Source organism: Delphinapterus leucas, chromosome 11, assembly GCF_059928025.1.
Source record: "Delphinapterus leucas isolate spDelLeu-1000000601 "Yukka" chromosome 11, BTC_Dleu_Yukka2, whole genome shotgun sequence".
Lineage (NCBI taxonomy): Eukaryota > Metazoa > Chordata > Mammalia > Artiodactyla > Monodontidae > Delphinapterus > Delphinapterus leucas.
The window spans coordinates 22,645,668-22,663,014 of record NC_143139.1 but is presented as its reverse complement, the minus strand read 5'-3'; the positions used below and the strand labels follow the sequence as shown (position 1 = coordinate 22,663,014).

Below are 17,347 nucleotides of genomic sequence, written 5' to 3'. Positions count from 1 at the left end.
CCTAAGCCACATCTTTAATAGCCTTAAACATCCCATTGAACTCTAATCATTATGGCACATAAATGTTTACCTTTGATCAACATAGACAAATTGTCCATTCACTGCAAAACGGGTAATAAATTCAGTTGGTTTCACTTTAATCTCTCCACTGTTCTGTGGGACAATATATGGATGTAATCTTCCAATGGCAACAAGGCAGGTAAAATTACTACTGTCTTTCTTATTGTCCGTTTCTTCTTCCATTCCAACAATATTTGGAGGCCAGTTTCTCAAGTAACCAGTGCAGTGGATAGTACAGAATTTTCTATGATCTAATTCAAAGGTTTTAAAAAAAAAAAAAAGCATTTGTCAACTATATCACAATAAAACTAAAAAAAAAGATAAAAATTTAAAAAGCATTTGAACCATTATGAATTCTTAAATTTGTTACACTGACATTTGTAATAGTTATAATTGTGCTATGAAATAGTCTTTAAATATGCTAAACATGAAAAGGGAATAGGATTGCATTAAAAAGAAATCATCAATCATGTTTTACTTAACAACTTCATCCCTAATGGGTTATTTTTCTCAAGAACTAAACTATACATACTACATCAAAATGATTGTTTTAATTTCGGTTTAAATAGGTCTATAGTTATTTTGTTATTTCCAAGTTAATTTTTTAAATTACAGTACTTTATGTATTAGAAAAAGTTAAACTTCATGCTCCCTTGCTCTCAGCTACAGAAGTATTGTTTTCAGCTTATTTAAATTTTGGTATAATTTATATTCATAAATATAAAGGATACATGGATATATTCGTAAATTTCTTATGTAAGCACTTATAATGGCTAATAGATACATATGATTATAATAGATTATAGAGACATTTCAGAGAACATTTAGAGAAATTTATAATAAAATGTATAAAACTTGACTCAAATTTCACTTTTCAAAAAAATCTTAAGCAATTAACTCAAGAAAAAGCTCATCAAACAGATCCAACCAGAAAAATAAAAAATTGGAAATAATCCATATATTCAAATAACAGGAAATGCTTAAGAAAACGATGACAGTATAAAAGATAGGCAGTATACAGATTATGGCAATCTACAAAAAAGTAACTTAAAGGTTAAAAACGGGGGGGAAAGCTGATAAAAGTTACTTAAAACAGTTGCTTGTGATAAGATTTAGAAAAGACCAGAACAGTCATTGTTTTAAGTTGGCACCTGTTGCTAAGACTGTTACTACAAATCTTTAAAAAAGAAAAATTTTTTTTAAATGGAAGATATGGGCTCTCTTATAAGATAGCAACTAATAGTAATAGCAAAGCTATAAAGAACACTTTATGTGCCATGCTCTGTTTTAAGTTCTCTAAATGAATAATTCATTTATTCTTCTTAGTAGTCCTATGATAGGTTCTAATATCATCCCCATTATCTCAGGAAACTGAGAGTTACTGCCAGGGTCACAGCAGGGAAGGGTGGAGCTGAGGGTTTACATCCAGACAGGCTGGCTCCAGAACTCCCTCTGTGAACCGCTACTGTGGTGCTACTTGATGGTAGTGAGTGCCTGTCACAGAAGGTGTTCAAACAGGAGTTGCCTGAGTGATGGAGGGGGAGTACTACAAAAAGGTATTCCAGTCAGAGGGAACAGCCAGTGCAAAGAGAGTCAAGAGCGAGCAGTCAGAAGCAGCTGAAGCATAGTCTGTGATGGGGAAGTGGCAGAATAAAGCAGGGAACAGATAGTTTAGCTCTTGTAAGCCCTGCATAGAACCTTGTGTTCAACACCTAACAGACATCATCCCCTCCACAGCCCACAGATGCCTTAAATTACATGTCGTTATCTCTTCCAACCCCAACCCAAGCCTTTATCACTTATTCCCTATCCTGCTTAATGACACCACAATCAACCCAGGTAGTTAAATGAGAAACCTGGGCTCCTCCCTTCACCTCACCCAACATCCAAGATATCTTAAAGGAATTAAAAATTGGGGTAAGTGTAATACAAGGTTTTCATTCATATTAACAAAATTAGATGGCAGTCAAAAATAAAAAGGTTTACATCTGTGACAACATGGGTGGACCCTGAGTATATTATGCTCAGTGACATAAGTCAGACGAAGAAAGACAAATACCATGTGATTTCACTTATATTTAGAATATAAAAAACAAACAAACAGAAACCAAAATAAATGAACAAACCAAACCAAACAAAAGCAAACACATAGATACAGAGAACAGAGTGGTGGTCACCAGAGGGGTAGGGGAGAAGGAGAGTGGGGCCAGAGGGGAGGGCAAGATGAGTAAAGGGAAATCAACCATATGGTGATGGATGGAAACTAAACTTTTGGTGGTGAGGATACTACAGTGTATACAGAAGTAGAAATATAATGTTGTACACATGAAACTTATATAATGTTATAAACAAAAGTTACTTCAATAAAAAAATAACTTAAAAAAGGCTTATAAACTGAGTTTGGCATTTCTGAAGATGCTTGCAAATTTACAAATGATACTGATGAAAAATATTCTACTCAATGGAAAATAGACTGAAAAATGTTTTAAATTTACATATGGAATCTCATCACACAGAACCTAGCCTCTTTAATTCTTCTCTAACAATAGGATTACTAACAATTTCCAACTCAATCTGTCCCTCAATTCTCACCTTGAACATTTATTCAGTTGGCAAAATTCTAGCTGGGATTGTGTAATTCCATTCACTGATGGAATCTGACCCATTTGATCAATTATTTAAAGTTTAAAAAAATCCTATTAAAAAATCCTCTTGGGGATTGCTTCAAGATGGCGAAGTAGAAGGACGTGCTCTCACTCCCTCTTGTGAGAACACCAGAATCACAACTAACTGCTGAACAATCATCGACAGGAAGACACTGGAACTCACCAAAAAAGATACCCCACATCCAAAGGCAAAGGAGAAGCCGCAATGAGATGGGAGGAGGGGCGCAATGCCGCAATGAGATGGGAGGAGGGGCGCAATCACAGCAAAATCAAATCCCATAACTGCTGGGTGGGTGACTCACAAACGGGAGAACACTTATACCACAGAAGTCCACCCACTGGAGTGAAGGCTCTGAGCCCCACATCAGGCTCCCCAACCTGGGGGTCTGGCAACAGGAGGAGGAATTCCTAGAGAATCAGACTTTGAAGGCTAGCAGGATTTGATGGCAGGACTTTGACAGCACTGGGGGAAACAGAGACTCCACTCTTGGAGGGCACACACAAAGTAGTGTGCGCACTGGGACCCAGGGGAAGGAGCAGTGACCCCAGAGGAGGCCGAACCAGACCTACCTGCTAGTGTTGGAGGGTCTCCTTCAGAGGCGGGGGGTGGCTCTGTCTCACCGTGAGGACGAGGAGACTGGCAGCAGCAGTTCTGGGAAGTACTCCTTGGCCTGAGCCCTCCCAAAGTCTGCCATTAGCCCCACCAAAGAGCCCGGGTAGGCTCCAGTGTTGGGTTGCCTCAGGCCAAACAACCAGCAGGAAGGGAACCCAGCCCCACCCATCAGCAGTCAAGCAGATTAAAGTTTTACTGAGCTCTACCCACCAGAGCAACAGTCAGCTCTACCCACCACCAGTTCCTCCCATCAGGAAACTTGCACAAGCCTCTTAGACAGCCTCATCCACCAGAGAGCAGACAGCAGAAGCAAGAAGTACTACAATCCTGCAGCCTGTGGAACAAAAACCACATTCACAGAAAGACAGACAAGATGAAAAGGCAGAGGGCTATGTACCAGATGAAGGAACAAGATAAAACCCCAGAAAAACAACTAAATGAAGTGGAGATAGGCAACCTTCCAGAAAAAGAATTCAGAATAATGATAGTGAACATGATCCAGGACCTCAGAAAAAGAATGAAGATAAAGATCAAGAAGATGTAAGAAATGTTTAACAAAGACCGAGAAGAATTAAAGAACAAACAAACAGAGATGAACAATACAATAACTGAAATGAAAAATACACTAGAAGGAATCAATAGCAGAATAACTGAGGCAGAAGAACGGATAAGTGACCTGGAAGACAGAATGGTGGAATTCACTGCTGCGGAACAGAATAAAGAAAAAGAATGAAAAGAAATGAAGACAGCCTAAGAGACCTCTGGGACAACATTAAACACAACAACATTAGCATTGTAGGGGTCCAAGAAGGAGAAGAGAGAGAGAAAGGACCCGAGGAAATATTTGAAGAGATTATAGTTGAAAACTTCCCTAACATGGGAAAGGAAATAGCCACTCAAGTCCATGAAGCGCAGCGAGTCCCATACAGGATAAACCCAATGAGAAACATGCCGAGACACACAGTAATCAAATTGGCAAAAATTAAAGACAAAGAAAAATTATTGAAAGCAGCAAGGGTTTTCCAACAAATAACATACAAGGGAACTTCCATAAGGTTAACAGCTGATTTCTCAGCAGAAACTCTACAAGCCAGAAGGGAGTGGCAGTATATACTTAAAGTGATGAAAGGGAAGAAACTACAACCAAGATTACTCTACCAGGCAATGATCTCATTCAGATTTAATGGAGAAATCAAAAGCTTTACAGGCAAGCAAAAACTAAGAGAATTCACCTCCACCAAACCAGCTCTAAAACAAATGCTAAAGGAACTTCTCTAAGTGGGAAACACAAGAGAAGAAAAGGACCTACAAAATAAAGCCAAAACAATTAAGAAAATGGTCATAGGAACATACATATTGATAATCACCTTAAACGTGAATGGATTAAATGCTCCAACCAAAAGACACACACTTGCTGAATGGATACAGAAACAAGACCCATATATACGCTGTCTACAAAAGACCCACTTCAGACCTAGGGACACATTCAGACTGAAAGTGAGGGCATGGAAAAAGATATTCCATGCAAATGGAAATCAAAAGAAAGCTGGAGTAGCAATACCCATATCAGATAAAATAGACTTTAAAATAATGTTACAAGAGACAAGGAAGGACACTACATAATGATCAAGGGATCAATCCAAGAAGAAGATATAACAATTATAAATATATATGCACCCAACATAGGAGAACCTCAATACATAAGGCAACTGCTAACAGCTATAAAAGAGGAAATTGACAGTAACACAATAATAGTGGGGGACTTTTAACACCTCACTTACACCAATGGACAGATCATCCAAACAGAAAATTAATAAGGAAACAAGCTTTAAATGACACAATAGACCAGATAGATTTAATTGATATTTATAGGACATTCCATCCAAAAACAGCAGATTACACTTTCTTCTCAAGTGCTCATGGAACATTCTCCAGGATAGATCATATCTTGGGTCACAAATCAAGCCTCAGGAAATTTAAGAAAACTGAAATCATATCAAGCATCTTTTCTGACCACAACGCTATGAGATTAGAAATCAATTACAGGGAAAAAAACATAAAAAACACAAACACATGGAGGCTAAACAATACAATACTAAATAACCAAGAGATCACTGAAGAAATCAAGGAGGAAATCAAAAAATACCTAGAGACAAATGACAATGAAAACACGACAATCCAAAACCTATGGGATGCAGCAAAAGGAGTTCTAAGAGGGAAGTTTATAGCTATACAAGCCTACGTCTACAAACAAGAAAAATCTCAAATAAACAATCTAACCTTACATCTAAAGGAGCAACAGAAAGAAGAACAAACAAAACCCAAAGTTAGCAGAAGAAATCATAAAAACCAGAGCAGAAATAAATGAAATAGAAACAAAGAAAACAATAGCAAAGATCAATAAAACTAAAAGCTGGTTTTTTGAAAAGATAAAAAAAATTGATAAACCATTAGCCAGACTTGTCAAGAAAAAGAGGGAGAGGACTCAAATCAATAAAATTAGAAATGAAAAAGGAGAAGTTACAACAGACACCGCAGAAATACAAAGCATCCTAAGAGACTACTACAAGCAACTCTATGGCAATAAAATGGACAAACTGGAAGAAATGGGCAAATTCTTAGAAAGGTATAACCTTCCAAGACTGAACCAGGAAGAAATAGAAAATATGAACAGACCAATCACAAGTAATGAAATTGAAACTGTGATTAAAAATCTTCCAACAAACAAAAGTCCAGGACCAGATGGCTTCACAGGTGAATTCTATCAAACATTTAGAGAACAGCTAACACACAACCTTCTCAAACTCTTCCAAATAATTGCAGAGGAAGGAACACTCCCAAACTCATTGTATGAGGCCACCATCACCCTGATACCAAAACCAGACAAAGATACTACAAAAAAAGAAAATTACAGACCAATACCACTGATGAATATAGATGCAAAAATCCTCAACAAAATACTAGCAAACAGAATCCAACAACACATTAAAAGGATCATACACCATGATCAAGTGGGATTTATCCCAGGGATGCAAGGATTCTTCAATATATGCAAATCAATCAATGTGATACACCGCATTAACAAATTGAAGAATAAAAACCATATGATCATCTCAATAGACGCAGAAAAAGCTTTTGACAAACTTCAACACCCATTTATGATAAAAACCCTCCAGAAAGTGGGCACAGAGGGAACGTACCTCAACATAATAAAGGCCATACACGACAAACCCAGAGCAAACATCATTCTCAGTGGTGAAAAACTGAAAGCATTTCCTCTAAGATCAGGAACAAGTCAAGAATGTCCACTCTCACTGCTATTATTCAACATAGTTTTGGAAGTCCTAGCCACGGCAATCAGAGAAGAAAAAGAAATAAAAGGAATACAAATTGGAAAAGAAGAAGTAAAACTGTCACTGTTTGCAGATGACATGATACTATACATAGAGAATCCTAAAGATGCCACCAGAAAACTACTAGAGCTAATCAATGAATTTGGTAAAGCTGCAGGATACAAAATTAATGCACAGAAATCTCTTGCATTCCTATACACTAATGATGAAAAAATCTGGAAGAGAAATTATGGAAACACTCCCATTTACCACTGCAACAAAAAGAACAAAATACCTAGGAATAAACCTACCTAGGGAGACAAAAGACCTGTATGCAGAAAACCATAAGACACTGATGAAAGAAATTAAAGATGATACCAACAGATGGAGAGATATACCACGTTCTTGGATTGGAAGAATCAATATTGTGAAAATGACTATACTACCCAAAGCAATCTACAGATTCAATGCAATCCCTATCAAATTACCAATGGCATTTTTTATGGAACTAGAACAAAAAATCTTAAAATTTATATGGAGACACAAAAGACCCAGAATAGCCAAAGCAGTTTTGAGGGAAAAAAACGGAGCTGGAGTAATCAGACTCTCTGACTTCAGACTATACTACAAGGCTGCAGTAATCGAGACAATATGGTACTGGCACAAAAACAGAAACACAGATCAATGGAACAAGATAGAAAGCCCAGAGATAAACCCACGCACCTATGGTCAACCAATCTATGACAAAGGAGGCAAAGATATACAATGGAGAAAAGACATCTCTTCAATAAGTGGTGCTGGGAAAACTGGACAGCTACATGTAAAAGAATGAAATTAGAACACTCCCTAATACCATACAGAAAAGTAAACTTAAAATGGATTAAAGACCTAAATGTAAGGCTGGACAGTATATAACTCTTAGAGGAAAACGTAGCAAGAACACTCTTTGACATAAATCACAGCAAGATCTTTTTTGATCCACCTCCTAGAGTAATGGAAATAAAAACCAAAATAAACAAATGGGACCTAAGGAAACTTCAAAGCTTTTGCACAGCAAAGGAAACCATAAACAAGACGAAAAGACAACCCTCAGAATGGGAGAAAATATTTGCAAATGAATCAACGGACAAAGGATTAATCTCCAAAATATATAAGTAGCTCGTGCAGCTCAATATTAAAAAAACAAACAACCTAATCCAAAAATGGGCAGAAGAGTTAAATAGACATTTCTCCAAAGAAGACATACAGATGGCCAAGAAGCCCATGAAAAGCTGCTCAACATCACTAATTATTAGAGAAATGCAAATCAAAGCTACAATGAGGTATCACCTCACACCAGTTAGAATGAGCATCATCAGAAAATCTACAAACAACAAATGCTGGAGAGGGTGTGGCGAAAAGGGAACCCTCTTGCACTGTTGGTGGGAATGTAAACTGATACAGCCACTATGGAGAACAGTATGGAGGTTCTTTAGAAAACTAAAAATAGAATTACCATATGACCCAGCAATCCCACTAATGGGCATATACCCAGAGAAAACCGTAATTCAAAAAGACACATGCACCCGAATGTTCATTGCTGCACTATTTACAACAGCCAGGACATGGAAGCAACCTAGATGCCCATCAACAGATGAACGGATAAAGAAGTTGTGCTACATATATACAATGGAATATTACTCAGCCACAAAAAGGAATGAAATTGGGTCATTTGTTGAGGCATGGCTGGATCTAGAGACTGTCATACAGAGTGAAGTAAGTCAGAAAGAGAAGAACAAATATCATATATTAATGCATATATGTGGAACCTAGAAAAATGGTACAGATGAACTGGTTTGCAGGGCAGAAATAGAGACACTGATGTAGAGAACAAACGTATGGACACCAAGCGGGGAAAGCGGCAGGGTGGTGGTGGTGGTGGTGTGAAGAATTGGGAGATTGGGATTGACATATATACAGTGATGTGGATAAAATTGATGACTAATAAGAACCTGCTGTATAAAAATAAAATAAAATAAAATAGAAAAGTTCAAAAAAAGAAAATCCTCTCATCCCAAGAATTCTTTAGACTTTTACCTAAATACTGGGGTCATGGGCCTCAATCCTCTCAGACTAATTATTTACAATCAGCTCCACAGGGTAGACTCATGTGCAATCGACTGCATGATTTTAAAAAGAGAAAAACAAACAAACAAAAACAACCCAAACACTGCCTTAATCCACAGGGTATCTTTTCAAAATCCTTTATGAAATTGTTCTTCCACAAGTTGCCGGCTGGGTCTCTCAACTTGGTATCTTGATGGCTTACTTTGAATTCTCACAGACGCTGATCCTGAGACAAGGATTTGAGTATAAGAAGTGTATTTGAGAGATGCTCCCAAGGGAACTCTGGCAGGGAAGTGAGACAGGGAAGACAAAGAAGCTAATAATAGATACATTTTTCAACAAGTCCCTGCTTTGGGAAACTAAAGCTTAACCTATTGGGGCATTCTGGGAAAAAAATGAAGAACAAGAACCACAGTTACGCAGCTTGAACGGCCTCAAGGAAAAGAGAGCAAGAATATTTATCCATCAGCTCCCCTCAGTCAGTGGATGAGGGACCCTCCGGGGAGCACTGACTCCCCAGCACTGGAGGTCCGCCCCTTGCTGGTACAGGCAGAACTGTCTCTAAGGACCAGAGAAAGAGGTCAAGCAGAGAGTCACGAGTATTGGACACTGGAAGCCAAGGGGCATGAGAGGATGCCACATCTTGTTGCACAAGAAGCCCATGGATTACTGATTATCTTACCAAGATAAATTTAAGAAATACCTAAGATATTTGGTAACAATCATCTATCCTTATCAGCATTTGATTTCACAAGTGGAGATACATAAGCAATCTTAACCCCATTTTAAAAGCTGTTTCAAAATTTGAATCCATGGCATTTATGTTAGAATCATGGTAGAAATAATGTTTTTAATGCCAATCATGTTTTTAAAAAACTTTTTATTATGGAAAATCTCAAATATTCACAAAATCAGAGAGAATAATATAATGAAGCCCCACTTGAGCGACTCATAGCCAATCTTGAGAAATGGCCTTTCCGTAAACCTTAATTTTTATTTTTTTTGGTTGTGTTGGTTCTTAGCTGTGGCTGGCAGGCTCCTTAGTTGTGGCATATGGGCTCCTTAGTTGTGGAAGGAGGGCTCCTTAGTTGCGGCTCACCGGCTCTTTAGTTGTAGCATGTGAACTCTTAGTTACGGCATGTGTGTGGGATCTAGTTCCCTGACCACAGATCGAACCTAGGTCCCCTGCATTGGGAGTGCAGAGCCTTAACCACTGCGTCACCAGGGAAGCCCCTTAAATTTATTTTCAATTAGCATTAAAAGGGCTGCTTTCTAGTCTCTCTTCTTTTAAATTTAAATATAACGAAGGCAAAAGTAGGAGAGAAAAAATAAGTGATTGCCAGGGCTAGTTTGGGTGAGAGATGAATAGACAGAGCACAGAAGATTTTTAGGGCAGTGAAAATACTCTGTGTGATATTACAACGATGGACGTATGTAATTATACATTTGTCCAAACCCACAGAATGTACAACACAAAGAGTGAACCCTAAGATAAACTAATGGACTTTGTGTAATTGTGATGTGTCAATGTAGGTTTCACCCTTGTTTTAAAAAATATATATGGCATTCTGGGTGGGAGATGTTGATAATGGGGGAAGCTATACATGTGTGAGGGCAAGGGGTACATGGGAAATCTCTGTACCTCTCTCTCGATTTTGTTGTAAACCTAAAACTGCTCTAAAAAATAGTCTTAAGCAATAATTTAAAATTTTAAATGGAACTGGCATGTCCTGGTAAAAGGGAAGAAAAACACCTTTACTAACTACAGGCTTTCTTCATTAATAGGGAGTGGTCTTAAAACATAGTGAATTCCATTAGCTAATTATTATTGGAAAAAACAACGTAGTAGCAACTCTATGCAAAAGATAGTCATTTCACTTGACGGACACTGCCTTTGGTTAAAGTAAAATACAAAACAGTCTCATGAGTGGGAAGCCATCCACGTGGCCAATCAGGGTTACATTCTGCGGTTACCTCATCGGGGCCCAGGCATCTGTCTACATGTCTGTCTACATACACTGCTCCCCAACTTCCAACTCTTCCACTGTGGGGACTGGCCCCACTGATGGTTAACACAAGCCCTCATCACCTCTTAGGCCAAATCGACCTCATGCCTTTGGCACAGAGCTTTGGAGTATTAAGTGAATACCTGGTCAAGTACTTGAGCAGATTAAAAAGTCCTCTTTGAAAACATACTTGGCTCTAACTGCAGGCATCTGTGTGGCCCAGCTTCGCGTGGGGATGAGCATCTGTGTGTGGGCGGGGGTACATTCCCACAACAGGAGCCGACCCCCTTGCTGTGTGTCTGCTGCAGAAATCATCTAGAACGGATCTCTCCCATTAATAACCTTTGGCATCTAGGAAGCTACTCTAATAGGCGGCATGGCATAGTGGAAAGAAGACAGATTTTAAAGCCAGATTCCTGATTCTGCCACTTTCTATGTCACTTCAGACAAGTTACAGAACCTTTTTCAGCTTCTGGTTTTTCTCATTTGCAAGACTGGGATGGTTTGCACAGGACTGTTATGCAAATTAAATTAGGTACTTATGCAAAGTGCTTGGCATACAGACTTTAAATACATACTGATTCTCTTTCTTGCTCTTTTATTTTCCCTCTCTTCTTTCTGAGCCACAAATAAGAGCTTACACATAGTGAGTGCTTACTAGGAGCCAAACACTGCCTCAGCTACATGTAATCCTAACCACACTCCCGTGAGGTGCTGTTAGTCTAGCCATTGTATCAGTCTGCTCAGGCTGCTACACAAAATACCACAGACTGGTGGCTTAAACAATAGAAATTTATTTTCTCAAAGTTCTGGGGGCTAGAGGTCCATGATCAAGGTGTTGGAAGGCTTGGTTTCTCCTGAGGCCTCTCTCACTGCATCCTCAGGTGGCCTCCTCTACGTGTATGCACCCCTGGTGTCTTCTCCTCCTCTTATAAGGATACCAGTCACACCGGATTAGGGCCCCACTCTTATGACCTCCCTTAACCTTTATTACCTCTTTAAAGGCCCTGTCTCCAAATACAGTCACATTGGGAATAAGGCCTTCTACATGTGGATTTAGGGGAAACACAATTCAGTCCACCCACCCATTTTCCATATATTGAGAGGAACTTGCCTAACGTCGCACAGTTGTTAAGCAGCAGACCTGACATGAAAATTCTATTGAATTCAGAGCCCAGGCCCTGTCCACTCTGTCCTAAAGCCTGTCCACCAGCATGGCCGTTGTGAAGCAGGGCCTAGTAGAAGAACCTGGGACAATGGAGGGACTTAAAGATATTTCAGTTTCTTTAATGCATCACAGAATTCATCTATAAATTAGCTCCAATTGACCGTTTACCAGATATTCTTGAAATGTCTGTATTTTCCCAGTAGGATTATCAATATTTATTTCAAAGGAAAGAAACTTTCCCTGCCTCTCTTATATATCTCTAAAACTTATAATTAAAAAAACAATCCTTTTAGAAACCACATGGAAGGACTAAAGTTTGATTATTACATTCTTCAAGAATGCTGCTTGGATTTTTTTTTTTAACCTATGATTATACACATGTGTTTTTGCTTAAGATTCAGTATTTACAAGACTGCTTTGGAATGCTACCACAGTACCACGTAGTTTCACAGAAGATATCTCACTTTCCTTTTGGTATCTTTACAAAGGGTTAAAAGGTCAGACACAGAAAGCATTATACCTCTAAGATTATTATTAGTGACTGACTGTATATATTCAGTCATGTGCTGTCCTAGAATTTGACAAAAAATGAAATGAAAACTCTAAGGTAAGAGAAAGGATGAGCCTAGACAATGTACAGTCCTACCACCTATTTGTGACTTGCAGTCCCGTATTTCAAGACAAACTGTAAAATGCCAACTTAATAAACATACATTTATTTTCAGCAAGGCCAAGATTCCTTTGGTTTCCACTGCAGAGCCTTTTCAGATTTACTTATTGGAATTCTGGTAGAGAAAAATGATCCAAGCTGTTTCCCATCCTAGTCAGCTGGGGCCCGCATAACAAAGCACTACAGGCTGAGTGGCTTAACTAACAGAAGTTTATTTCCTCACAGTTCTGGAGGCTGGAGCTCCGAGGTCAGGATGGCAACAGAGTTGAGTTCTGGTGGGGACTCTCATCCTAGCTCACAGACAGCTACCATCTCGCTGTGTGCTCACAAGACTGCAAACTCTCTGGGGTCTCCACTTAGAAGGAGGGCCTCACCCTCACGACCTCACCTAAACGTAATTATCTCCCAAAGGTCCCATCTCCAAATACGACCACACTGGACTTCAACATATGGATTTTAGGGGACATAATTCAGTCCATAGTAGTTGCTCAAAATGTCTTGGGGGAAAAAAAATCTCAAAATGTGTTTAAATTGCTTCTTTGGTGAAAGAAAGACCCTATAATGTAGACTAATTCACTGGATTCTTAATTGTTCTTGTAGACTGAAGAGCAATGATGTGGTCACTGAATCAGGAACAAAGGGCAAGAGGACGGTCACTTATGCCTTCAGTAAATGTTTCAGTGCCTACTGTGTGCCAGGCATCATGGAAAGAGAAATGAAGCTCTCAGTTTAGTGTTGGAGGCAAACAAAAAAATAATAATTTTGATACAGTGTGGAAAGGGCTGTGATGTAAGAGATGCTCAGGATTATTAATGGATTAGCAAAAGCGCGTACTGGGGACTCAAGCCAACCAACAAGGGGAGGGTGTCAGGGAAGATTTCCTGGAAAGAGGTGTTGCCTGTGCTTTAATGGTCCAGGATCTGCCAATGGGCTTGCACTCTCCATTCCTTCCAGCAGGGCGCCCTGGTGCTGCTGTTGGCATCCTGTTCTGGAGATCTGAGTCTGGGAAGCCTCCAGGGCCATAGGCTTGACAGGCACCAATCTTTTCTTCCGCACTGGGCACTTGTCAATTCAGGATTAAACCTTCATTATGGTGGAGAAGCACATCACCAAGCTGTCCTCTTAAACCTTTCATATCTCCACTGATCATCCTGTAGTCTTCCTTATTCGGGGACAGATCTTTTGAAATGTTTGTGAGGTTCTCCTAGCTGGTCTACATGTCTTGACCTTCCTGTGGTCTTAATATGAAGTCCTAAGGGGGGCAGACCCAGGGTGTCTGATTTAGTACTTCATATGTTACTGCGGTGATGGCTATGGTCACTTAGCTCCCACTGGACCTCATATAACATGAAAAAAGTCTTTCTCACTATCAGGTGAGGGGTCTACTAAAAGCACAGAGGTGTTCCTAGGGGTATCCTGTGACTCATCTATTACTTCTCTAATCTCTAAAGCAATGGCCTTCAAACATTATTTTGCATGCTATAAAAAAACTGTAAGCGGGCTTTCCTGGTGGCGCAGTGGTTGAGAGTCCGCCTGCCGATGCAGGGGACGCGGGTTCGTGCCCCGGTCCGGGAAGATCCCACATGCCGCAGAGCGGCTAGGCCCGTGAGCCATGGCTGCTGAGCCTGCACCAGTCTCGGCACTGCTGCTCAGGGCATCCCCTCTTCCTCTACCCTTTCCTCTTCTTGTGTTCCCAAAGAATCTCACACTTGACACAAGAGTTTAAAGCAGTGGTTCTCAAAAAGAATAGAGAGGTTGCAACCTACGCAGTTGCAAGGTTTAGAAACAAAGAGTAAGATGCTAGGCCAGGGGGCAGAGGGTGAGATCAGGTTTTACAGAAGTAAAATGGTTATCCTGGACACTAGCCATGCACCACAACAAAGAGATGACTGAAATATTAGTACTAAGTAAGTCCACATGTGGAAACTCTTTTCTTCACAGAAGGAGAGAGAAATTAATCTGGTAGTCTTTAAAACACAAACAAAACTTGATAATGTTAGCCTCTACTCAATTTATAGCTTGCATCGAACATCACAGAGATTTCAGCCATGTTAAGGTAGTTGGGTTGGCCGCCAAGGTTTTCTCTCATATGGACTGCTGTGTAGGTTAGCTGATTCACTTATGGTTGGATCTACTTAACACGGTCTTGGTTCACCAGAACCAGAATTATTTAGATAAATAAATGCTTTTGGCCTCAATTATTTGCCTTGACCATTCAGCTTATTTTTTTTTTCTTGTACAGAAAATATTTAGGACATTTAATTTTATATCCATGGCTCAAATCACTTGACATTTCAAAAGGACAATACCTTTCTTCTTTGAGTTGAGTAAGCATTCGTGCTCTTCTTTAACAGAGATTTTACAACTCTTGATTCGACAGAAAAAGGATCGTCTTGAGCCAGAATACACACAACTCCTTCCGGTGTGGAAATTACCGTGAGCTTGCAAACCAGCTTTCATAGTGCAAAAAGGTAAGAGAATAGGTAGAAAATAATATTTTCAAATAATTTTGAAATCTATCTCCTAACATTTTCTGGTCATCTATTACTTGAGAAATGGTTATTGACATTATTATACAGTAAACCCCAAAGTGAAACATACCAAAAAAATGTATTTGTCAAGCAATCACATTTTGATAACTTATAATCACTTGAAATTTACCTTTAGATTTTTCCCCAGGGGGGCAGATAGTAAAGATAATTTAAATGAAATAAAAATTAAATGAAAAAGGCCTTAACTAAAACAGTAATCAGTAGCATAAAGCATTATTATTTTTATATTATAAATAATGATTAGGCAATAAGCATTTTCAGAGAAGAGAATTATTTCTGGAGAAGATAAAGAATATGTATACTTCTCAAGCACAATTATGCAAGGCCTTTCACATTGAGTAGACCTAACTAACACATTTAAGAAAGAGAATAATTGTCCCTCAGCATACAACTAAATAATAAAAAAACTCCAGCAATTTTTTTTATCCCAAATGATACTTTCCTATATTTTATTAGCATATGAAAAATAGAGAATATGAAGTAATAACATTTTCCCCAAAGCATCTTCAGATGAATGTGTTTGTTTTTATATATGTGCACAAATACATGAATTCTCTATATAGTTATATTGTTTTATTAAACTGAGGTTGATGATTATAAAGTTTACTAAATAATTCTCCTCTTGATAAAACCATAATTAGCTAATGTTTTCAAAACACTGTACAGCTGTACTCTGAAGTAATAATTACATTTACAAAAAATGGTAAGAATGCTGAAATGAGTACTTACTTTCGGCATCTATTAGCTTCTCTCTTGGTGAAATATCAGAGGAAGAAAGTTGTTCCTTTACTTCGGCAACATCTTTTGGATGTAAGAAGTCAAATAAGCTTTGTCCAGTCAAACTAGCCTATTTATAAGGTAGATGTTCATTGAAAATCAGTATCATGTCATTTCTGCCTTTCCTCATACAGACATAGGATACTCTTTCTTTGGTTTAAAGTGGCTTTTTCTTAAGCTCAGGTGTTTTTAACACCTGGTCAGTGTTAAAAACAGTGATACGTGCAGATAGAAAAAAACACATGCACACAGACCCATAACTGGATACACACAAACCACATACACACACCTAATAACTAACATTCTATTTATTCTTGTTACTCTTGGTAACATCCCCAATTCACATGTTACTTCAAGGCATATTATTATTTACTTTAAACTTTACCATTAGTAAAAGAGATTATATTACAGTATAATATAGAAGTCAGAGAATACCTGTGTTTTTATGGTGTAACTCAAATTTACCATACTGCTTACAAATAATTACCATACTGTTGATAACTCAAATCCAACCTGGAATACGTCTCACTTGGCATTCCACTTCTCCCCACATGCACAGCATTCCTCAGCCCATGACTTTGCTTGCATGGTCTCATCACCTGGAATTCATTACCTTTTCTCTAGAAACTCAGTTCCCTGGCTGATCCAGCCAATTGCCTTTTACTCCCTGAATTCCAAGATTCCTTCTCCCAACCTGAAATGTCTTCCTCCCCTTCTCTGCTCATCTTAAAGCCTAGGAGACATTCTACTTCACATGTGAAGCCCACAGTGATCACCCCTCTTCTGAACTCCTTTATTACCCAAGCAGACATTCCTACAGAAGGTAAAAAAGTGGACCAGCTGGCCCAAGTGGCATGGAGTGCTTGGCGGTTAGATATCGCTATCAAAAACAAAACAAACAAAAAAAACCCACTAGCAATCTGATTTATACATCAGTCTATTGTGTGATTGGCTAAGATAAGTCTATACCCAGAACTGCTTCAGAGCAAATCAGTTTTTGTTTTTTTTTAATTGAAGTACAGGTGATTTACAATGTTGTGCCAATCTCTGCTGTTCTAGACAAATCAGATTTCTGAGGCTGAAAAGCTGAAGACCAGACCCTGTACCATGGGGATCCCAAAGTTCTCCTGAGCAGTCAGTGAGTCTCTTGAATGGTCTCTGAAATGCAAAGTCAGTGTCCAGTGGGGCTGGCCTCCATGTTACTAATTTGGAACTTAAGAGCTACCTTGAATTGTCAAGTATCTTGGTGTGTATGTATGTGTGTGATGTTCTCTATTTCCAATTAGAAGACAGAAAAATCAAGTCTTACCCTGCTTTTGTGTCCCCACCTATAACCAGCTGCATGATTCATTTGGTTTTCACTCCCTCTGTGTGTAGGTTCATAAAATCTTTTTCTG

General features: G+C 38.8%; 1 protein-coding gene across 2 annotated transcripts in view; it reads right to left on the bottom strand.

Annotated features, from left to right (window-relative positions):
- Positions 1-17,347, bottom strand: part of BMAL2 (basic helix-loop-helix ARNT like 2) — a 92,893-nt gene that overhangs the window by 16,036 nt on the left and 59,510 nt on the right. For both annotated transcript variants that reach the window (XM_089920405.1, XM_022577831.2), the window contains 3 exons: positions 15,903-16,020; positions 14,931-15,074; positions 71-311 (listed from right to left, as the gene is read on the bottom strand). In XM_089920405.1, coding sequence (XP_089776531.1) covers positions 71-311; positions 14,931-15,074; positions 15,903-16,020 — 503 coding nt within the window. The remainder of the gene's footprint in view (positions 1-70; positions 312-14,930; positions 15,075-15,902; positions 16,021-17,347) is intronic.